At 40.1% G+C, this 24228-nt stretch overlaps 1 protein-coding gene across 1 annotated transcript in view; it reads right to left on the bottom strand.

Moving 5' to 3' along the window:
* Nucleotides 1-1011: 1011 nt before the first annotated feature.
* Nucleotides 1012-24228, bottom strand: part of KCNS3 (potassium voltage-gated channel modifier subfamily S member 3) — a 24192-nt gene continuing 975 nt past the window's right edge. Inside the window, exons 2-3 of the mRNA XM_085304891.1 lie at nucleotides 3855-4039; nucleotides 1012-3164 (exon numbers count right to left, since the gene is read on the bottom strand). Coding sequence (XP_085161017.1) covers nucleotides 1631-3115 — 1485 coding nt within the window. The 5' untranslated portion in view covers nucleotides 3116-3164; nucleotides 3855-4039 and the 3' untranslated portion in view covers nucleotides 1012-1630. The remainder of the gene's footprint in view (nucleotides 3165-3854; nucleotides 4040-24228) is intronic.

Genomic DNA, 24228 nt, shown 5'->3' with positions numbered 1-24228 from the left:
AAAAGAAAAAGAAAAAGAAAAAGAAAANGAAAAAGAAAAAGAAAAAGAAAAAGAAAAAGAAAAAGAAAAAGAAAAAGAAAAAGAAAAAGAAAAAGAAAAAGAAAAAGAAAAAGAAAAAGAAAAGAAAAAGAAAAAAGAAAAAAGAAAAAAGAAAAGGAAAAGAAGAAAAAGAAAAAGGAAAAGAAGAAACCTCTCTTTGAGCAAAAAGTCAAAACTGCAGTAGGTTGGATTCTTCATTGCATAGCATCTAATTTAGTCACTAGACATATGAAAAAAGAAATGTGTTCAAAAATACAACTGACTTCAGTAAGGTCCTCAAGTTTTTCCAGCACTCCTCTATGCTAAGCAACGGGGTTGGCTTTCCTTTTACACAACCCTAAGAAGGTCCGGTTTCAACCAGAGCAGGATTAGTTGGCTGCATAAGAAATCCCTGGGGAGGAATGTACAGAGCTGCAGCACTCTGCTAGGCAATGAGCGCTGCTGCAGCCCACAGTAGAAATCAGGAAAGCTGCCATCACCAGCAGAGCAGCTTTAGCAAAAGTAGCTGCAAGAGTTTGATGTATGGCTGCCCGCTCTACCCCCTCGTGCCTACGGGCAGTATGTGGCAGAAGAGAGCATGTGCGTGCATCCCTGTTGCTCCAGTGAAGCAGCTGAGGTGCTGGCTCACGTCTCCTCTACCACAAAGGAGTACATAAAGGAGTCCTCTCCAGCAAAGGAGTGCAGCAGGCAGCAGGGAACAACAGCTTCTAGAGACCGCAGAAGTTTGATTCAGTTCCTCCCCCCAACACACACAAAAAAAGCCTTTGGCCAGGCCACGCAGCTGGACTTAATCAGAGCAGGCTCCTCTCCAGTCCAGGCACTAGCATTGCTCAGATTCACAATGGCAGAAAAGATGACTAAAAGGTACCACAAGCTCCTGCCCTGCTCTTGGCTTTGTGCTGTGACTAGTGGTTTAGACCCTTTTTGAACTGACGGAACTGACCACGCTAGACGTGGGACACRGGAAAAAAATACATGCACAATGGGATTAATTTATTTTAACAAATTAAAAATGCATTGTGCTTTTGGAAAGAAATTCATAAATATTATGCTTCCATGGAATAAAAACAGTATGTACCAATACATTTTCTGCCCAGACTCAGGAAACTGGTTCCCAACTCCAAGATTATTTATAGGTGTTAGTGAGMACAGTTTTATGTGTACATAATTCCTTATTTTTTTCAGATATATTTGCAGGTAAAAACTTCACTGACTTGTGCCATAGTTCTTACATATTTGTAATATATCTCTACCTGAACAGCAGTAAATTAATAACAGCACAATCTGTATGAGCCATCAGATTTCTTCAGACAAAAAAAAAAAAAACATTTAATATCATTTTCCTGATTTTTTTCCTCCCAAAATGCGTAACATTAGTTGTGTAAAACTTCACTAACATATGAGGCATATTTTAAAKCCTCATATAAACAATGAAGCTTGTATGGCATCCTCAGAGCAAAGAATGTCCAAATATGGCTGAGAATTAAGTACCCTGAGAATTAACTGCTCTTAATAAATTCACTGAAGTTTAGAAGTCCACATTAACCAAGAATCAGAAAACAGAAATAAAGGGAAGAGAAAGTGATTCAACTCATTTTCCTGTGCCATTCTCTACAGATGTTGTGTTATAAACTTCCTCCATTTCTTGGATGCTGGAGGCATCTGTTGAATCTTGGTCGCTGACTACAATTCCTACAGAAGAAAGGCTAGAAATGAAGGAGTGCATCTTTTTTGCATAAATATCCCTAATGTTAAAATATGGTAGGTCATTACATTTCTCTTTATGATCATTGTTGCACTGGTCTGGATCAATATCTTTTTGTTTTTGATAGTACTTAGAAAACTTATTGAAAATAATGGTGATTGGAAGTGCCACCACTAATATCCCACATATAATACAAAGGGTGCCAAGCAGCTTTCCAGCAAGAGTGACRGGGTAAGTGTCCCCATAACCAACAGTGGTCATGCTGATGGTTGCCCACCACCAGCAAACTGGGATGCTGTGCAGTTCTGATGAGTCATCATCTTTCTCCACTGAGTAGACAAGAACAGAGAAAATAGAAATCCCAACAGACAGAAACAAAAGCAGAAGTCCAACTTCCTGATAGCTATGTCTCAAAGTGGCACCTAAAGACCGCAGTCCTACAGAGTGCCTGGCCAGTTTCAGGATACGAAATATCCTCATTAACCGGAGGATCTGAACCACTTTCCCCATGTTTTCAATATCTTCACTTTCTTCTTCCTTTGTGTCCACTGCCAAAGTGGCATAAAATGGGATAATAGAGACAAAATCAATGATGTTCAGTGGTTTCTTCCAGAACTTCTTTTGACTTGGTGCTGTGATGAGCCTGATCACTAATTCAGCAGTGAACCAGATAATACAGGCAATCTCCACGGCTTCCAGCACAGGGTCTTCAATCTCCCTGTCATTGGCATCCAGCCTCTGAAACTCAGGCATGCTGTGGATGCACATAGCAACAATCGACGCCAGGACAACACTTAAGGAGGACACGGCAATTAACTTGGCAGACAAGCAGTATGCAGGGTTTTCCATTCTGACCCATATCTTCCTTCTTATTTCACCAAAACACAGATTATCAAACTTTTCCAGCTCTTTATCAAATAAAGATGATTCTTCATTAGAAGAATCTATACTTCTGTCATTGCTTTTCTGATCCCAGTCTTTCTCAGGACCTTCCTCTTTCCTTTCTTGGTACCGATTGCTGCAGCAGGAATCAATAAATAGCTCATTTATCCCCCAGTACTCTATTTCCTGGCAGAATGAAAAGACACAAAGCTCCTCCATGACATGAAGTTTGCCTGTATAGTAAAAATTTAGAACGTACCGGAACAAGGAGGGATTCCTGTCAAAGTAATATTCCTTGTCTGCAACGCTATAATCATCACAGAGTTCTAGAATAGCCTCTTCTGAATGACATTTGAGAAGTTTCCCAAGTCTAGTATGAGGAAATCGGAGCAAGGTGCTTTGATCCACTGATTGCTTAAAGCCACCCACATTCAAATTGATAAGCTCTGCATCTTTGCCAGGTCTGCGGAAAAATTCACCATAAACCATTTTGAACAGAACAGTTCCACTGTTGGTGCCCAGTAAGACTACATTGAACCTAAAAAGAACATAAGATATTATTAGAGCATTTAGTTCAGTTTTGCTCATGTGACACATTCTTTTTCCATTTCCAATTACTGTGCAATGCTGTAACAAAAGAGCAATGAAACGACAAATGCATTATTCAGCATTGCACAGAAGCAAGTTTAAATTAGTTTAACAGTTTATTAAGTCAGCTTTAGCAAATTTGAAAACAATACACTCTGGTTTTGCTCTCCTTATTTTTTTCTAGTATAGAGGAAGAATGCCTAATTTACAAATAAGCTAGTCTCTGTACAATACTATCATATTGAAATTAATGCTCATTAGATAAGTTTACTGAAACAAACTAAAGAAATCTTTCGTTAAAAGACAGAAAGCTAGTCAATCTACCAAAACATTCAGGGCAAAACTTAAGCGCAGGTATTTCTCAATTATGGTGTCAGTACAGCTATATTGATTTATATGAAGTGGCAAACTGTAATCCATTGCTTTCAATGTTATTTACATGCATGGGGACTGCAATTTCTGTCATGATATCAATCCATTTCCTTCTTAAATCATCCCCAGAAGAGTATTTTTTTTATTCTTGAAAATATGTCAAATATGCATTTGAAGCTTTCCAATTCCTGACTTTGGAGATTTGTTTAGTCCATATTTGACTATCTCCACACCCTCAAGATGCTTTGCTTCCTGCTTTCKCACTCACCTGGAGTGTCACAACCCTCTTATGACTTTGGTCAGTTCCAGAAGCTCTTCCTGTTCTCCCACTGCATGGCCACAGCCACTATGGTAATGTTGTTAAGTTGGTGCTGAAATGTCATTTCTAGAAACAGAAGCTTCCAGAGATGGAACTTCTACAACAATTTTGCCTCAGCAAGTAACTGTGGATACCTGCAGACAGACAGAAGTAATGGACATTTTAATGCTTCCATATTTCACTGTAAGTTAAGTTATTCAGCTGAAACTGAATTCAAAAGGCAGATATCGTTATTAGCAAATGAGTTAACTTTTCCAGAAGAATTCAGCTCTTGCTCTCTTCCTAAGAAACTATTGTCTTCAAGCTAAAATTGGCAGGTCTTATACTTGTCATATAACTTCTGATTGTAAGAAGAGCAAAAATTTTTGATCTCTGATACTTWAACATTAATTGATGTATACCAAGCTAATTTAATTCAACTTAATATGGAAGTCAGTGAATTTTAAATGTGACAAGAGAGCTGCTAACAGATGGACTTACATCATGCAGTGAAAGTGCTTTGGTGTTCATTAATGGCTTGGGAGAAGCAGTCAGTAATTTCTATATCACTCCACTTTTTAATTCCTCTTGCAATAGTACCAATTAAGATTCAGAAAGTTAAGATCTCTTAGAGTTTGAACACTTTTGGCTGCTCCTCAAGATCTCCGAGTCCAATAAGGAAGGCCATTGAGGTTATTCCTATTTCYCTATTCATAGTGTATGTACCTTGGTTGCACTCCCGCTGCATGTCAGCATGAGATGCAGGAGGATCAGCACTTTTTCAAGCAAAAGAAACTTAGACATTTCCCTCAACTAAGAGTCACCGTTTACTTTAATAGGTGCCAGAATGGATAGCTGGGACATTATGCTTCAAGAGTGAGTCCCAGTTTACACCACCAACTCAGGTAGGAAGCAAAAGCAATCCTATTTATTGTTACCTAGAACAATTCAGCCTTGGTTCAGCCTTTGGGTACTTATATAAATGGATGAGTTCCCTAGGACCAGMTAGTCCCACTCTATGAATCTGTAAAGATATAAAGTGTTTGCATTCTCTAAGTCCACAAAAATGACAAGAGCCATGAACTTTTGCAGAGAAGACTAAACAAATCTGAATTAATCTGTTGATCAGAATCAACTGTGAATACCCTGAACAGAGATAAGTCTGCATCTCCTCCACTGCCAGCTACAGCTGGCTAAGTCACTCAAGGTTATTTGATATTCAAGTTCTTAAGCAACTCTGTCTAACCCAGAATTGATCTTCAAAACTGACATAACTAGGGCTCTGAACTGGCTCTATCATGAAAATGGAGCCATTTTCCAGCTATTGTCTCCAAGTCTATCCTCCCAAATGAGCTCCTGTAGAGCTCCCATCCTTTCACCATCAGGAGAGGGGAGRTTTCTCTCCTACCCTTTTGACCAGAGGTTGTTGCTCACATCTCCTGCATGTGGACTACATCAGTGAGACCTAGAGCACACCAATCCCACCCCRCTTCACAGTAGGGTCAACCCATACACCAGTCAAGTCATTCTTGTTGCTTATTGATTAGAGCAAGGAGAGAATTGGAAAAACTCTACAAGACCAGGTTCAAAATTGTGATTAAATGCCAAGGAGAGGTGAGGGAAATGGAAATACAGATTCACACTGGAAGGGAAAGCATCAAACTGCCCAGAGAGATGAAGCATCTGTCAGCCAGAAGTTGAATTCCTCCAGCTAAGAGTATTTTCTCATACCTGTAAAATACAATTTTTTATCTTCTCTGCAATGTCTCCTTTGCAGAGAAAGGCTCCCTGTTCAGGGAAGCATCATCTCCCTGCAACTAACCTGAAGATAAGGATTTCTATCTGGTCATCTTTTAGTCATGCCAGTGTCTTCCAGGAGAGGAGAGACCAAAGAAGTAAAATCAGGAGCTCATGGTAGCAGAGGAAAAATTCAGGGAACACTTTAAGATACTCTAGGTTTTAATACAGACCCATCTCTCTGCTTAGGAAGAAATTACAAAGGACTTTCTGAGTAACAGTCTTCTTACTCACTTCACCTTTAGCCTCTCCAAATGCAACTTCATTTTTAGGACCGTCACAAACATCACTAGAGATCTATTCACAATTGTTCTCTCTTTTCACTAGTTTCTTTGCACTCTTTTCCCATAATCCATCACAGAAGTAGGAATATAGGATCTGAAACTTCAAACCTTTTGTATTATATTTGCATTCTAATACTACTTATTCCCAGCACTCACTGCAACCAAAGCTACTGAGAACCTAATGAGCATCTTCCTGTGTGTAAAGACTACTGACACCTATAAGAATTGAACAACCAGGCCCAGAAGATGCCAAAACCATGTATTTGTTCAGGTAATTAGTTCTGCAAAAACAGATCTGTATCYGAGTGAGCTTTATTTACATAGTGAAAGAAAGGGATTTTGAAAAATGTGGAAAAACACTTCTGTCTTTGGTTACATTACAAACCCCTTTAAACAACTCCTCTTAAATCCAGATTAGTTTGAAACATAAATTCTATTGTGTTCCGGTCTTACTAATATGTGGGGGGGGGGCACTATTTGAGACACACTGCTTTCTAATTAAACAAGATATAAAATATAAAATACGTCATTTTAACAGAATGCTAAACTGGGTACACAGAAGTGATTTATCTACTGAATTTACACCTTAGTATGTAGTCTGAAGTATTCACAAGCTAAAAGAGTTATTGTAAGATTCAGTTGTGCCAAGTGTTTCCTAACACTCAGCTTTTAGGACTAAGACNAAAAAAAAAAAAAAAAAAAAAAAAAAAAAGAAAGAAAAAAAAGGAAAAAAAGAAAAGAAAGAAGAAAAGAAAAAGAGCCCCATTCTCTACTCACTTGCAAAGAGCGTTAGGTTACATGGTAGAAAGCTCCCCTCCCCAAGCACAAAGGAGCCCGTGAGACAACGGCAGAGGCAGGTGGGGGTAACACCCAGGTAATGTCCTGCCCTGAGTAGTCCCAGGCCCATCAGAGGAGAGCGCTCAGCCCATCCAAGGCTCATCTTCGCAAGCACAGCAGAGTGCAGAGGCACAACAACATGGGGAGAACCCCAATTACCTCCTCACAGGAACAGACTACCTGTCCGACCACTCCAGGGCTGTCCCACTGATGGACCTTTCTCCTGGTCAGCCAGGAAGGGGAAGGATAAGGGCCACTGGCGCTGTTTGTGTTTGCCTGAGGGTGGAGAGTGTCTGTCTATCTGCGTTGATCTGCATGGCCAGACRTTTATACATATATATATAYACACATATGCACACATGTGTATATACCTATACACACATATATACGTTGTGTGTTTGTGTGTGTGCCTACTGGGAATACACTTTCAGCCCTGCTCCTGATGGGAGCTGGGGACATGGAGCTGCAGCAGCCTCTCTCCATGGTCAGCCAGGTTTGGCCTCCTTACCTAACCATGGGCAGCAGGATTCAGCACTTCACTGCCCTCATGATCAACAGCCAAACTGTTTTCACAGCAGCATGATTTTCCTCAAAAATTCTTCAAGGACTGAAGCGACTCTGGATTAAGGTTAAGGAGTATTCAAAAATAAACCAACTCGATTTGTTGATGAATGTCTAGTGGATAAAATCTCTACTTCACTTTCCATTAAGATGAGAGCACTGACAATGTAAGCTAGTATCACAAAAAGTAGCCAAGATCTAAGAATTCTTGGAGGAGGGAACAGAGAATTCTGACCATAACAAAACCAAAACAAAATGACGAAAATACTAGGTTAAATCTCAGCTCCATTTACATCAGAACCGAGAAGCAACAACAACAAAAAAAAAATCTTACAACTTTTACTCAGAAATAGACAAAGGAAGAACTTAGTGCTCAGCAAAACCTTAGCATGTTAGACTGACTTACTGTTGAGACAGCAATATAAACCCATATTGATTATGCAGATGATATTCTTAATAGTGCCTCCATGTAATTACTCTGTATAATAAATCCAGTAAGCAACAATTTACTGTTTTGTTTTGAGGGTGCTGTAATTCTAATGTCCACAATCAAGAGAGCAAACGGATCCTGCTTCAGAAGGCCATAATCTGGAACCTGCTACAATCATCCTCTTAASTGATTTTCAAATTAAGCCAAGAAGRCACAGAAAAATGTCAAGCAAACTGGGCAATGACGAGCTTTATGATCTGAAGAATTTCTTGTTTGACTTGCAGGAATCTCAATCTCTGAACCATGGGCAAGCACATTGATGTGCCAAGCAYCATCCAAACTATTTGTGGCATATAAGCAAGTGACTAGAGCCCCAGGGTAAGGGTCCAGATGACAAACTCTATCAGCACAATACAGTCTCTGCTCAGGGGAGCCCTTTACCCACTCAATGGACTCTTTTACTCAAGGGCAAAACTGTGCCCAGCTGGAAACAAAGCTTTCCTGGAGTGCCCAAGCCCGTGTCATGAACATCCTGTGTCATGAACATCATGTTCATGAACATGAACAACACAGAGCTACCACAAACTTCACAACTCTCTACTTGAAGTGCAGCATTTACCTCTTTGATCTTGACTTTTGTAAACAAAAAGTATTCATACATAACATAATAAACTGCTAACTTTTCCAAAACACACACTTCTTGCCTGGAGAGGGGATAAGAAAGTAAGCAAACACATACCAGATGTTAGTTACTTGGTTGCTTTAATTGCTTCAGTTGTTTCAATGAGCTACTGGATAAGAACTCATATGGAATAGAAAACAAAATAAAATTGAAAAAAAAAGAAAATGCTGAGATGCTGCAAAGAAACCCCAAAAACATAAGTTCCAAATGTTMAGCTCGAGGGCTAAATAAAAGCTAATCATAAGGAAAGCTGTGTGAAGAGGATATAAACATCAGAATAAAATACAAARCAACAGGATCCAACTCTTTCTGCTCCAATTTGGAGATGGTCTCCAGTCAGCGCCACTGCGGTYGTACATTGTTCCTGAGGTCACAGGCTCATTGTCCGGCTTGCAGAGGGGAGAGCAGATCACTGTGCTTTGAGCACGCTGTGAAATCCCCAAAGCTTACAAAAAGAAGCCACAGAGGCAAAGTTTGTATACATGGTCCTTTGATAGAGCTACGCCACAGAAGTCAAACATAGCTCAGAGTGCCGCGGTTTTCAGCATCTTCAGGAACAAGTTCCCGAAAGATTTTTGGTGGGGATGTGTATCCCCATTACTGCAAATTTAAACTTACAGTCAAAAAAGTTTCACTTCCTTAGATACTTTTTAAAGGTTCCTTATACAAAGTCCCCATATTCTGTGAGGTCCCACACCAAAAGCTTCAGCACATCTTTTTCAGTGTTGCAAATTTAGCCATGGTAGTACCTCAGCTACTGGCAATCCCAAACTTGGACAGTTTCAGCTTCTGTTAGCATTAATCTGCCTGTGATTACACAGGCACAAAAGGAAAGGAACTGATTTACAGTTGGACAGACCATGCTGTGCTTTGCTACTTACAATGTTCAAACACAGTAAGACCTACAGATTTCCTATTAGTTTGTCCTGCAGCTATACAGTCTATAGCCTCACGTGCTGCTTGCTCCACAGTAGCACTTCATACATCTCTCAAGATTAAGAAAGCTTCACATTTCAGGGTACTTTACTCTAAGCTGAACGAATACAAAACAAAGAAGGACAAAGTCCTGTCCAAGTCATGCTCACAGACTAAACAGTCTGTTTTCTTTGAAACAAATTATCCTCTAGCTCACATGGAAAGACAGGCAAATCTCTTTAATTCTAAAAAATTATTTATAGAGCTGAAGGATATTTTTTTCTGAATAATCTAGTGATCTTGGAGGATTTTGATTTTTGGGTTTCCAACTCAGAAAAATGAATTTAGAACAAATTCTTGGGCACCCAAATATCACCAGGCACTATATTTTGCTACCTGCTGATGCAGACAATCACTTAGGCTCCTAACTTCTGTTATTTTCCTGAGAGTTAGGTTCTTAAGAGATGTTGAAAATCACCCTAACTACAGAACACACTAGCTTTAGACATCTAAATACCTTTAAAAGGCTAAAATAAGGCCCTAACAAACTTAATCTCAGGATCAAAGTTCTCACCGGTTTTGGAAGTGTTTGAATTTGGAACCATTCAACACAAAGCGAATATAAAAGTACTGTGTACGCTTTAACACTTACTGAATGAATAACTACCAAGTGAACAATACATCTAAACGTAGATATAATTTACTTGATCAATCACAAAATTATGGATCTGGACTGAAATCTAGTTAGTATGACTTAAGTTACTGCCTGTCAGCCAAGCTGACATAACTGCTTGTGCACACAAAACTAAGCCTGAAAAAATACAAGGCAATATTCCTTGGTGCAAATCTCTTTCATTGTGATATAAGCTGTAATCATCAATTCTTCTTTGTAATATTAGATACAGTAAGTTCACTATAAAATCATTTTACAAATGATCCATGGAGATAGAGCTTAACTTAAAAAGTCATCTAGCTCAAATAGCAAGGCCATCTGAAGAAACTATTCTGTGGTTATGGACATCCTGTGAGGCAAAGAGGATAAATTCATCAGCTAAATTATTTGCTCAGCTGTAATTTATTTTATATATTCCTTTGGCAGTGACCTCCATTATCCAGTATATTACATTAACTTGTTATAAAAATAATAGAATTATGCCACTACACTTCTCTTGAAATGGATTCAATAAAACATCCCAGAAGACCGTAGGTAAATAAAGTTTGGGTTGAAATCTCCAGGGCCAAATTCTATTCGGATGGTATTTCCATGCAGTCCTAGTTGGCCAAGTTCATCCCCAGTACAATTCTGTTGATGTCAACAGACTATCTCAGAAATTAAGTTTGAGCCAAATATTTATGTATCTTTGCAATAAAACAGACAGCAAAAAGGACAGAGAATAGGACTGGAAACAACAGTAGCTGCTAGAAGCAGTGTTGGCAATAAGATATGAAATCATTTAAATATCTGTACCTGTGGAAAAACAGTCTTCAAAAAAATTTTTCCTTTCAAAAAAATCACATCCTCCTTAAAAGGAAGGAATTGGAGAAGGCAGAAATGGAACTTCTGTAGCACACATTGAAAGGATACAAGCAGAAAGAGAGGAATAAGCACCTCTAGTCCATAGTGCATACCACTGAGGAACATATTCTCAGGAGGGGTGAATCACCTGTTGAGAAGTCCATCTCTGCACTGACAAGAGAAGCAGCCTGGATGACTAGTGTCTAAGGCATCTAACTTGCATATGGCTATAACCAGGTTAAAATTTCCCAGTGAGAAATTCTGCCGATTTTCCTTATGAGGATGCTGGCAAGAATAAGGTACATCCCAGAGAGTGGCTATAAGCAATGGGCAAGGCAAAGCAATGTCAGCTGTAGCATCAATATGACAGAAGGTTCCTTCAGCACACAGTCTGTGATCTGAATTGCCTTCTCTGAACAGCAGATCTATACATATAATACCACCCAACTAATTGTCAGGATATCACCTTGCAGAATGACACAAAAAAAAAAAAAAAAAAAAGAAAAGAAAAAAAGAAAAGAAAAGAAAGAAAAAACTTCCTAATTCCTGGAGATAACACATTTTATAACAAGGCTTGCATCCTGCAATGTTCACAGTGGCACTGTAGTTTGTATTCTGTTCAGATAAAATTAAAAGATCATTATCCACCTTAACTAAGTGGAATTGACAGATTAAAATATGTGTTTGCTTTAAAATCTCTCTGTAAATCTCTACTAATTAAGTAATAGTTACAATGCTGCAGTTACGACACCTATCAGCTTCCCCAAGCAGCAGAACACATTAAGCATTTCTTTGAGTTATATTGTCCCAATTACTGAACTTCACAGAAATGTTTAGGAAGATGAGCAGAACTCCAAGGTATTATTACAAACAGGACAACATCGCTACAGTTTCATGGGAAAAGATATTCTCTCTCTTCAAGTTAACTTTTTGACAATAACCTTGTTTGACAGATTATCTTAATAGCACCTAGATTCTATCAAGAGCACAATTTCAAAACAAGAAGTGCTGTTTGAAGTGAACATTGCAATTTGTAGGTCAAAGGATCTCTGCAATGAGGACAGTTTCCACCGATTTCTTTCCACATATTAATGTTCTGTACCCCATTTTCCACTGAGCCCTGTTTTATTCACATTCAACTCCTTCTCCAACACGCACAATGAAAAAAAATATATATATTGTTATGCTTATTGTGGTAATTTGTAGTAGCAGTAGTGGTCAAAAAGTTCTGATGTATGATCCCAGCATCAGACACTTTCCATAAAGGCAAAGTGGCATGGAATAAAGGTATGTCAGCATATTTCTTAAAAATAATCTTGAATTGTCATTTTGGTCATTGATTATGCTGGAGTCTATAGAGAACCTTCGTGCAACTGTGGCTCTGTTCTAGCGATAGAGGCAGTTTGGCTTTGAAAAGTTAATTCCTAAGCAACTAAAACAAGCAGATATCCAGACAGGGAAAGCGGTGCGCCTGAGGTTGCACAGCAGATCAGCTATACATGTATGAATGCAGCACGTATTCCCCGACCCTCACACCATGTGAGAGTACTCTACTCACAGTCTGCTCCCAGTGGATACTAAACAGTGTATGTGCACCCTGAGATACAGGACCAGGCCCTTGGGCCTAGAGCCAGCTGTCAAACGCAGTCTGCCAGACTAGCCCTACAGCAGACATCTCCAACGCTGTGATTTACAGCAGTCTCCACACAAACAGAAAGTATAGTCTCTAACTGAACGGAGTGGCAGGATGAGCAGTTTTTAATATGCATGATATTGCTAATATCCAACAAAACAACCCAGCGGGGCTGTTATTGAGCCTATGTGAGCTCATGTCTTCAAATATTTTCTCATAAAAAAGCCCATGATATTTAGCTAGAGTGAGAACTCTAGGTACTGCTCCTACATTCGCAGTGCAGTGCAGTTTCATGAGTTAGCAGCTGCACTGCGAGGGTATATGTTGACAGATGTGAGAAACTGCATAGTTTATTCAACCATTACACCCCCTCCGGACCTAACAGAAAGGGATGAACAATTAGACATGATATTTTTCCCTGACAGGCTTATGTACCATTTAAGACTCTCTTGAGTTTTCCAGCAGTATTAATGGTTCACAAGACTTTGCACAAAGGCAAATTACACCTGCAATGAACTGTTAAAACTCTTCCATATTATGGAAAGGTACATGGGCTTCGGTGAGACTCAGAAGATTCTTACTTCCTATAGAAGGGGAMTATAAAGTTAAAGTTAAGGTTTAACTCACTGTCAGGAAGATAATCAAAAATTTCTATTCATTATTTCATTTCAGCTTTCCTGACTGCAAGTGATAATTAGCTAATTATTMTTCTTTCTCATTTTGGAGTCTGAAGAAATGGCCTCCACTTCATGGGACAGATGACTCCTGACATTGCAGAATTKCCAAATATTTCTTCTCTTAGATCGTCTCTTCTCTCTTCTAATCGTTTGTTTTATTTTAGAGTAAGCTGTATTTCTAAAGCATACAAAAGACTAAACACAACAGTCCATTTCACTGGGTGACACAGTACCCACTTTACAAATGTATGCACCCTAGATGTATGCACCCTAGAAAGCAGTACTTTTCTACTCTATGCTGGGAAGAGATGCCTCTGAACATAAAACCTATGACTATATAATAGCACATTTTTGAAGAAAAACCTGTTATGACACAGCTGAAATCAGCTCTGCCTGTGCTAGCAATCACACCTTCACTAGCACTTAGCCACAGCACCAAAATTCCCCAAAGGGCAATTTAGCCACAGATGGCACTGAATTGGCTGCCCATAAATTTCCAATCCTTGTTAGTTTTATCCTGTAAAGCCTTGATTTTGGGATAAGCTGCTTCAGAACTCTCTTTTCTCTCCACATAATATTGTCATGGCTGTGTCTCAGTCACTTTATTTTTTTATTAATAAATGAAACAATTTCTGTTTTTAAATACTAGCAACTAAAAAAAAATTAGGTCAGGAATGGATGTTGAAGAGTCATATAATTCAATTCCTCCCTTTTTTCAATGCAGGATCAGTTATTCCTAAACAAATTTCAACAGATGTTTATTTAATCTCCCATGATAAAGATTGTCCAGAGAGGTTGTGGAATCCAGTGYGGTGCTTGAATATCCTTGTCCCCACAAAGTTGTTTTCCTAACATGTACTTCAACATCCTGCGCAACAGTTCAGGTCCATGAGTGCACATACTGAAYGAGCAGACTGGGAATGGAGTCACTGACGATAGACAGTAGAAACAGGGTATCTCCAAATTCTCCTCAACAATTCAGTTTCTTCCTTTGCTATGTATCTAATTTTATCTGGCATTTTGGGCAGCTAGAGTTACATGTTTGTTTGTTTGTTTTTCCAGATGTTTTGAAGAAAGTATATAAATCTCAGCAATAATCAAAGTTTTTCTTTACCACAATAAAAATCTTCAAGTTATTCACAGGGTCTCTTAGGCAACAAGAACACAAGCAATTGTTTTTGTGGATATTTTAGATGAAATCTTCAACTGAAAAACTGTAAAAACCTTTTGTGTTTCAAGCATTTTTGTTTCTGTATAAGAGGCTGTCTTGTTCAAGGAAAAACTTTCTCTTGACCTACAGACACCTCTGAAATAGACTGTAGCTCTCACTAATGGAAGTCATGCAGTCTGCTTAGACCCGAAGATCATTTTCAAAGCATCCAAGCAATTTTCACAACATGTGAGAATGCACAACATGAGGCCACAAGTTAARGGATACCATATGGAGACACCTGGAGAGGATATCTGCAAGAGGGGCATTTGTAACTGTAAAAACTTCTAGAAGTAAAATGAGTCGGATACAGTCTTCCAATATTTGAAGCAGCTGATCTGGAGCATTACAGATGAAGCCAGCTAGCTATGTCCATTGGGTACTATCTCAGAGTGGGAGAGAGATTGTAGAACTRTGTTACAGAAGCATGAGATGCAGGCCAGGCTCTGGAGACGTGAGGCAACTGTGCAAGTTCACCCATACTTCAGCCTCTAGAAGCCTCACGTTTCTTGGAGCATAGATTTTGAGGCTCACCACTCCCATACCAGACATCACTTTATTCCACCCCTCTCCTTGACTATCCAGGTAGAATCACAAAATAATTTGTGTTGAAAGGGTCCTTTGGAGGTCATTTTGTCCAACCTACAGCTCAAAGAAGGTCCAGGTAGAGGAGGCTGCTCAGGGTCAACCAAATTTTGAATATGTTCAAAGATGGAATTTGCCCAAACTCTCTGGGCAACCTGGGCCAGTGTTTGGCTGCTCTCAAAGTGAAAAAGCTTTTCCTAATCAGAATTCCCTGTGTTCCCAGTTGATCCATTGGCTCTCATTTCACACTGTGTATCTCTGAGAAGAGTTAGGCTCTGTCTTCTCTATATCCAACCCTAACGCAGTTGTAGACAGAAGATATCCTCGGAACCTTATCTTTTCTGGACTGAATAAATGCATCTCTGTCAGCCTCTTGCTGCACACTGTGTGCTCCAGCTCCCTGACCATTTTGACAGTCCTTCACTGGATGCACTCCAGTATGTCCAGTGAGGAGCCCAGAACTGGACACAGTCCCCCAGCTGTACTAGGGGAAGGGGAACAATCACTTCCCTGGACCTGCTGGCTACCATTTTTCTCCCACAGCCCAGGTTGTGGTTGGCCTTTGTTGCAAGGGCACATTGCTGATTCATGTTCACCATGACGCCTACCAGGATGCCAGTGTCCTCTGCAGAGCTGCTTTCTGTACAGTCCAGCTTTCTAGCCTGTACTACTGCAGGGGTTATTGCAACCCAGATGGAGGATGTTGCATTTTTTTGTTGTTGTTGAAGTTTGAGAGATTACTGTCAGCCCATTCTTGGGGCTTTGGGATCCTTTTGAACATATTCCTCCAAGGTATTTATTACCTATCCCCTTTCTTACAAACTAGAGGTGTTTTCCCTGCATACTTTGGCTAGTACTTCCCTGAGTACTTGGCTGGCCCCACAAAGCACTTAGCAAAAAATTACATTTGCCAGAAAACGTATGAAGCAAGTACATGACAGGATAGGATTTAAAATTGCATCACTGCACCAGTGTTCAATTAAATATTCATAGAAATAGCTGAGGCATTATCCTTGTATGTAAGTGCAAAAGGAACAGCCAGCAAGTAAGTTTTTCACCAAATAAACTTAAGTCTTATCAGTGTGATTTATCTCAGCATCTATCAGTATTATTATCCATCATCTTTTTAGGAAGTGTTGAGTAGCTACTAACACCTGGATTTAGAATAATACTGCACATTGGCACAACTTGTGAGGTGAATGGGCTGGATTTGGGTAATATTAAACATGTATTTGCACAGTCTACAATAATATACCTACTTACTTGACCCAGGACTCAATGTCTAATCCTTTGAAGTTACTGAGAGGTAACTTTGTCCTTCAGTGACATAAAGTTTGGGATACAGCATAAAAGCAAACCAAACTAAAAATTAGAAGGAATTTAAGAAGCCAGAAACAGCCTTTCCCTTTCTTCCTTTTCCCACCTCAGTAGAGGCCAGACTCTTCTCCATGGTGACCAGTGGCAGGACAAGAGGCAACAGGCACAAACTGAAACACAGAAAATCCATCTGAACATAAGGAAAAACTTCTTCACTGTGAGGGTTATAGAGCACTGGAGCAGGCTGCCCAGAGAAGCTGCAGAGTCTCCATCCTTAGAGATATTCAAAAGCCATCTGGATGTGGTACTGGGCAACCTACTCTAGGTGATGCTGCTTGAACAGGGTGGGGGCTGGACAAGAGGACCTCTAAAGATCCCTTCCAACCTCAACCATTCTACATTTCTGCGAAATGTTCAGAGCAGAAAAATGAGGGTAATCTTTGATCCATAGATGGCTGGGTAAAATCCTAATCCCACAAAACTGGCAGATGTTTTGCTGAAGACTTTAATAGGACTAGGGTTTTCCCAGGTTTTTGCCCAGACTGAACTTCAGCTATACAGATTATAAACTTCCACAAAAAGCCCCAAGAATTTCAGAGGGACTCCATGATGTGGAAGCAGTTTATACAGACAGATCCAGACAGAGATCTGAAAACCTGACCACTAGAAGGAGAAAACCCACCCACCAAAAGCAGAAAATTGTTTTACCAGTTTCTAAGTTAAGTTTATTTGGCGTTGAGCACAGTTATGTTCGTACCTCAGCACCTATATTCATGAGGATGAGAGCACACAATYCTTAATGAGATCAATACTTTCCAAGCCTCAGTTTGAGGCTTGATTAAGCATAGATTTCAGAGACTCTCCTTAGCATTAAAGAAAGGAATAACTCCAAAGATAGAATTAGTTTTAGTTAAGTACACCCAGTACATCTGAAGAAACTAATTTAAGAACAATACATATTTGTTTTAAGATTCTGGTTTCCCTTTATAAGCAGCTATTTAAAGGAAAGTATCAATGAATGCCACTTCAAAGAAATCTAGTTTGGCTTTAACCTGCAGAGTTCACCTAGAATTCACTGGGAGGAAGCAGACAACACCTGAAATGACATTTCTTTTGGTCTACATTTGAATGAAATGTTTTAGTGTGTCCTCAGTAAAACCTTAGAGAGACAAATGATGCTAGAATGAAGGCAGTGCTACAAGTTTCAAAGGGAGCAGCCAGCATCCAAGGGTGCATCACAGCAGGATACTGCAGAACGATTCTGCCTGCAGGAAAGTAAGAGGTGCAAAGGCTTCTTCTTGCTTTATTTGTGCAGCAGTTTCCCACAAGCCCCAGAGGCCCTTAAGTTATTTAAAGTTCAGTCTTTACATCTGAATATTTAAACAGTTGATACCAGTTGAAATCACTAGGATTTATTACTAAGAGACAAATGCCTGAATCCCTCTGAAGATCCAAGTCTTAGCTCAATAGCCAGCAACTGCCAGAGATGCCAACTGGGATTCAATGCAAAAGTTTCAGATCAAGTTGGACATACAAGCAAAACCAGTCACTTTAAAGTTACACGGGACTTCTTGTATTTTCGGAATGAACTTATGTCTAAGTATTTCCTTGAAGTAGAGCTTTTGCTCAGCTGCAAGCACATCTGACAGCTTAGGAAGACAGAAACACATCCTCTGCCTCCAGTACTTGCAAAAAGTCCTGGAAAAGCTGACTCCAAGGACAGAACTTGGACAGAGCACCCCAAATAGGAATGAGCACTTTGCAGTAAGGGTTTAGAGTTTCAGCTCTCCTCATTTTTAAACTTCAYAGGTTTTAAATTGACCTACAACACTTCTCATTTGAATGCTAAATAAACTGTGTGACCCAAAGGGCTGCTTGTCCTCAGTTTCATGCTTAGAGTCTACCATCCTAACAAATTAATCAAAATTTGAAGGAGGAAAAACTCTTTGCCTGACATAACACACAGTATACAGAAAACGATAAGACCAAGTCRCAACTCCCTGAAAAGAACAGTTTACAAAAAATGTTGAGGCTATAAATACCACTGGTGTTTCCATACTACTGGTCACTGAGCTAAAATACCAGCAAGGACCCACACTATACACTTAGCTCAATTTTTTACCAGTTTCTTGGGTGAATTACAACCAGCAGCATTGATCCATGTCGACTGTCCTTTCCAGTGCAAACACTGCTTATCTTAAGGACAGGGAGGCATACAGAGCTTCTAAGCTTAAGAAAAATATACAGAGTAGAATCCTTCTGTGTCCAGTTTATTCAGAGAAAAGATACCTGCCACAAAAATATTAAGCTGGAATCATCATTCAGTGCTYGTCACCAGCTGGAGCTAAAACATGGAAGACCGACTTAAAAATGTGCTGCAGCAATGACTTGTTTATTTTCAAAATCAAAACCTAACTTACGGCCCTGTTTGTTCTTCTTCTTTCAACTGGCAATAAACAAAGTTTATAAAATTACAAAGCAGCTTTGGAATTGTAATCCAGTTAAATCAGCAGTTAAAGTGATTCAGATAACTGAAGAATTTTAATTAAAAAAAAAGAGAGAGAGAAAAGATATAATAAAACCTTCAATAAAAAGAATTCTTCTTTGGGATAGATCCAATTTCCCCCCCTTAAACATACTGATGACARTAATCGTATACTGCACTTTTACCATTATATCTTACAAACTTTTTAATTCAACTCTTCTCCTAGAAAAGTCAAGAGCAAGAATCTCATTGTTGTGTGCAGTGTTTTCTCCCAGTATTAGTGAGGTTTCTGAGCTGATGTCTCCACAGCAGTTAATACTATGAGAAGTAGCATTAGCTCTTGTCAGCTTGAGGAATGGAGGAAGCAAAGAACCATCACGCCATCAGAAGAGCTATGCCTCCAGTTTTTATCAAACTATCCAGGACATCTCTTACCTCCTCCATGCAAATCAAAGCTGTTCAAAGAWTTTCCCCAAGTTGGTTTTCTGTCTCCCAAAGGTAACCTGCTTCTTATTGCCTCAACAGAAGCAATCAGATTGCTAGACTCAGAAAAAAACAACAAAGCACCAAGACATTTAAGATGCTACCTCTACGGGGGCAGTGAATTGCCAATACAAAGTTTTACAAGCCTATTATACATACGACGCTCTTTGTCCATCAACCCCCTAGCACTTTATTAATTTTAATTTAAAACTAAGCCATTAACATGAGGCAAATGCCTTCAGCTCTTTACTTTGAAAACAGAACCTGAGACATGAGAAGTGACTTGTTCAAGGTCACTTTGCAGATCACCATGTTCTACTTCCACATTTCCAAACCCATAAAGCCCCTGCCTTTGCTTTTCTTTTATCTGAGAAGTGAAAAAGGAAAGGGGCCAGCAACCCTCTGCACAGGCTGAGCTCTGACACTGTCATTAGAATTACATTGAACTAGAATGATAAAATATGTACAAGAACTAAACATTTTTTAAGATGTCAGTTGGCATCTAAGTTGTTTGAGTAGATGAAAAAAGAAGAGAAATGTACCAAAGAGGAAGAAAAAAAGAAGTAAATTTCTCTCTGGGTCAGATAATAGATAACCTGTCCTCACTAAACCAGCTATGCACTGCTTTGTCCATGTGCCCTTCATAGGTTTTTACTGAAAGCCTAGTAAGACAAAAACATTCCCAAAAAAGGGAAAAAAGGGAGAAGTCAATTTATTAGTTTTTCCCCCTATGACACTCCAGCTGTCCTAGGACAGAGTGCACACAGCTCCAGCAGAGCGCATGCACTCATGCCTCGCCAGCACAACCCTTCGCAGGGCACGAGAGTGGACATGCCAGAGGCAAAAGGTATGTAACGCTGCCTGAYTGCCATCATCAGTTCTATAATTCCTGCTGGATCCAGAGGCCAGGCAGCTCTCCCTGCCCAAGTTCAATCTTTAAGATATAAATCTACCTGGAAGAGATGGCAACAGACCTAGAGTATACTTCCAGGGACAGGAAGGCAAAATTTTAAGTAGGATAAGGCAGTGCAGGGTGAAGAGGGAGCAGGTAAGTGGGAAAGCCTTGTGGCTTATCCTTACCTGTGGATAAAGGGCTGGAGAACAGAAAATTATAGCAAAGGTTGAGGACATTGAGAATACCTAGCAGGAYAGAAATCAGGTAGGGAAACAGAGAAGCTATAGAAAACAAARGGGAAGYATAATGCTGGAAAGAAGAATCCACAGCAGAGTGCACAGCAGAACATARGARAGCAAAAGCAAAGGAAAAAACAAGTCCTACTTTACCAAATCTTGACCTAGAGGCACGAAAATGAGAGATGCTTTCTRCCATCCTTCACACCAATGTTACCAACAATTTAGTCACACCATGCTTACTCTAGACTTACTCCAGCTCCTTGCAGAATAATGCATCAAGTCCAGTGTCTCAGGCTTTATCTGTAACACTGCAAATGGTCTGGATCCAGAGTAAACAGAAAGCTCCAGAATAAGAATTACGGTCACAATGGGAACAGAAGGAATAAAGCTCTTCCTTGCAGAAGACAAATTCCACTTTAAAACAAGATCATAAATCTGGAATGAACTCCTTCAGAAACTACGGATCAACATAGTCAACATCATCTTCCTTTCCAAGCAAGATATATAAAGTCCTCTCYTCCACAACAGAACAGAAAACAAAACAAAACCAGACTATTACAAACAACTGTCACATACAGAATCTTCCTTCTCTGAAAAGGTGAGAAAGAAAAGATATAGACTAGAACAGATGCAAATACAATGGAAAGTAGAGTATAAAGGGAAGAAATATCAGTAGAATATGGAAAAATAAAAGGGATCAGAAGGAAATGCAACATAGCAAAGAATAAATGGTAAAGAACAGAAGCAAACTGCGAGCATCCTTGGAGCTGATATTCACCTGGCATTAACTAGTGCAGAAGCATTGAATTTAACAGGTTAGAGACAGTTTCTATCAGCCGTGCACTTGGTCCTCTACACAGAACTAAACAATGGCAATCAGGCAATCAGGCAATGGCTTGTCTGGTTTCTGAGGGTGTTTTTTTCTCAACTTGGAAAGAAGCAGCACAGGAAAAAGTAAGATGATCCCATAAATTAAAAAGGAAAAAACAAATTCTAGAAAATTTGTTTTCCTGCCTCCTGACAAAGGGTAAGCTAAACAGAAGAAATGGATGGAGAGCAAGAAAGATAAACAAAGAGATGGGGTAAAGRCAATATAAGAAGAAAATATCCACAGGTTAGTGGAATACATTTCATTTATTCATAAGCTCTGTTTTATTATGTGTCCTTGGCAGGCATCCCGTAACTGARAATTTGCAAAGAAGGGAATGATGCAAGTTTAGAGACCTGAACCTTGTTTCTGGTCATTAGCCTTGGGCAGGTCTTTTTAATGTACACGCCGCAGTAGGAAGTAAACAAGTTCTTGAAACCAAGAGGCCTTGGTCAGGATGCATACATCAAACAAACAGACTTAACCGAGCAGGATTCCAGAGGAGAAAAGGCAACACATGAGTGTGGCCAAGATCTTCTTTAAAGTAACCAACAGAAAGGCCAGACTGTTAGGAAAGGTATTGGCCAGCAGGCTATAGTTTGCTTCTCACTCAGACCCTGGTTGAGCCAGATGCCACAAAACACTTGCGTTTCACATATGCTCCTTGTTAACCCACACTTATTTTTACCTGAGACTGCCCAGATATGTGAGGCTCAGCTCACTCAGAGGAGGGATGCAAACAACATCCAACCACTGGAGCGGTGACGGCAGTGAAGGGCAGCCACAGAAGGAAGCAGAAGACACATCCAAGGCTAGCTTCACTGGGGAGYTCAGTCCAGCGCCTCGGGCAGAAGCACCTGGCTGAACCTCTCCTCCTGCTAGGTAGCCTAAGGGGCCCCTTGCAGTCCAGCTCCATCACCACTCAACCATTTTATGCAGAGGCTGAAACTAGCCCATTGTCTTGGCATYGAGTATTAATGGTTGACCTTACTTTGCCTTTAGCTGTAATTTCACAATAAAGRTGATAGTGGTGACTTAATCCTGATCTACCATCTGTTAAGGTTTGAGGTGGTTTTAGTCTTCTTGCCTCGGGAAATCTGCTAAGTTCCAGAAAGGGTGAGAAAACAAATGATTCTCTTTTAGGACCTCTCTGTGTGTACAAAGAATATTTTAGGAAAGTGTCTGACKGTGTTTGTCTCTGAAATAACTCTAGGGATCGTGCCAGCATTTGCATCAATATAATCAAAAACCTCTAATCCTTTTTCCATTGCCCACACTCACATATAGGAAGTTGAAGGGCTGCTACTATTTCTGTGGGTTGGCTTAGTGCTAACTGAGGCTGATAACACCACATATACTTTTAGATACAGGCATTCAAAGAAGGAACATTTGCTTCTCTTTGAAAACAATTTTAATGTCCTCTACTATAAACCCATACAAGTTTTGCTTATTTTAAGATCAACTTAAACAAGCCTTTTCAGTCCATATAAAGAAGGTCTAACAGACAAAGTAGTACTGGAACTTAGGAAAGGATGCTCTTTCTGGACCTTTGCCATTCTTCCCATTTCTACAAAACAAAAAATGGAAATAATGACACTGCATCTATTTATTAAAAAAAATAAATGCTTTGAAATCTCCAGATAACAAGCACCATATACAAGCCAGRTATGATTACTGTCAGTTAAAGTTCTTTGTTCATTATTTAGCTACCTACATACAAACCACATGCACAATTTCACCTATCTACAGTGCTGTCTAAGTAGAAGTTTAGATACAGAATCCAAGAAGCTTCTTCCTTATTAGCCAGTTGTCTTTTATCTCCCTGAAGTACTACCTTTCTGAGCAATGAAATCTAGAAAAGTAGAAGGAAATGAGGAGTGCATGCAACTCACACACACACACACACACACAAAAGCCCCATTTCCTCACAAATGATTACTAGTTTCCATACTGTTGCAAGAGGCAGCTTCCCCCCAGCAGCAGATATTAAACGTACCCAGCAATGTTGAAAAGCCACTTCAGTTTCCTGCTGAGTTTAGGATACGCGCACTGATCAYTTCCTGTCAAAACTGGGGATGATTTAACCATAACCACCTCCTAGCCCAGGACCTTCTCAAGGTATCACAAATCAGACACTTGGAATGTGACATGCACGCTGCCCCCCAAAATCCCACCTCATGTACAGCATAGTCTCTGCACGCCTAGGAGGTTAGTCTGAATAACTTATGCCATCTATTGGCCTAGACTAGCGACAGATGCTCTGATGGGAACTTTAATTCTGGGAAAGAGACTGTGTTAAAAGGGATCTGTTGGTAGATCTGTAAATTCTGCTAATGGAATCAATATACTGCTGCTGCTCCRATCTTGAGGTGCATCTTCCCCAGCAGATACTCTGCTTCCGAGTTCGCTMCCAGAATAACCAGCAGTTGTGCTCTGCATAAGGCTAAGAGAAATAGTAYTGACACAGGACTGTTTTAGACTGCAAGAAAATCCAGAAAATGACTACTGAGGATTTTCACAGTCTTACAGAACACGTAGKAGAAGTTTTTATTATAGAAAGAGAAAAACCCTTTAAAATCCACCTTGATCTAAAATCAGGGAAACTGTCKCCAACTTAGCAAGTCTGCTTTAAATCTGCCACGCAGAGAGGAGACTTTTCTCACAATTCCTTAGCTATTCCGGCCACTGCAGCGATCGGCGGCTGCTTAAACCTAGTTTACTTCTGACCTAAGCCTGTTTTTAAGAGGCACGGCAGGGCCCCGCCGTCCACTCACGGGCACCTCGCCCGATCCGCTCCGCGCAGGCCGCTGCACAGAGCGGCTCCGGCCGCGGCCCCTCCGCGGGGCGTCCCCGGCCCGACGGGCGCCCGGCTCGGCGCACACGGCCGCAAGCGGGACCGAGCGGAGGCGGCGGCGCCGCGCATCGCCGCG

Source organism: Rhea americana, unplaced genomic scaffold, assembly GCF_003343005.1.
Source record: "Rhea americana isolate MKP2758 unplaced genomic scaffold, rheAme1 scaffold_211, whole genome shotgun sequence".
NCBI lineage: Eukaryota > Metazoa > Chordata > Aves > Rheiformes > Rheidae > Rhea > Rhea americana.
Note: the sequence above shows the minus strand (reverse complement) of the source record. Positions and strands in the feature narration are given on the sequence as shown.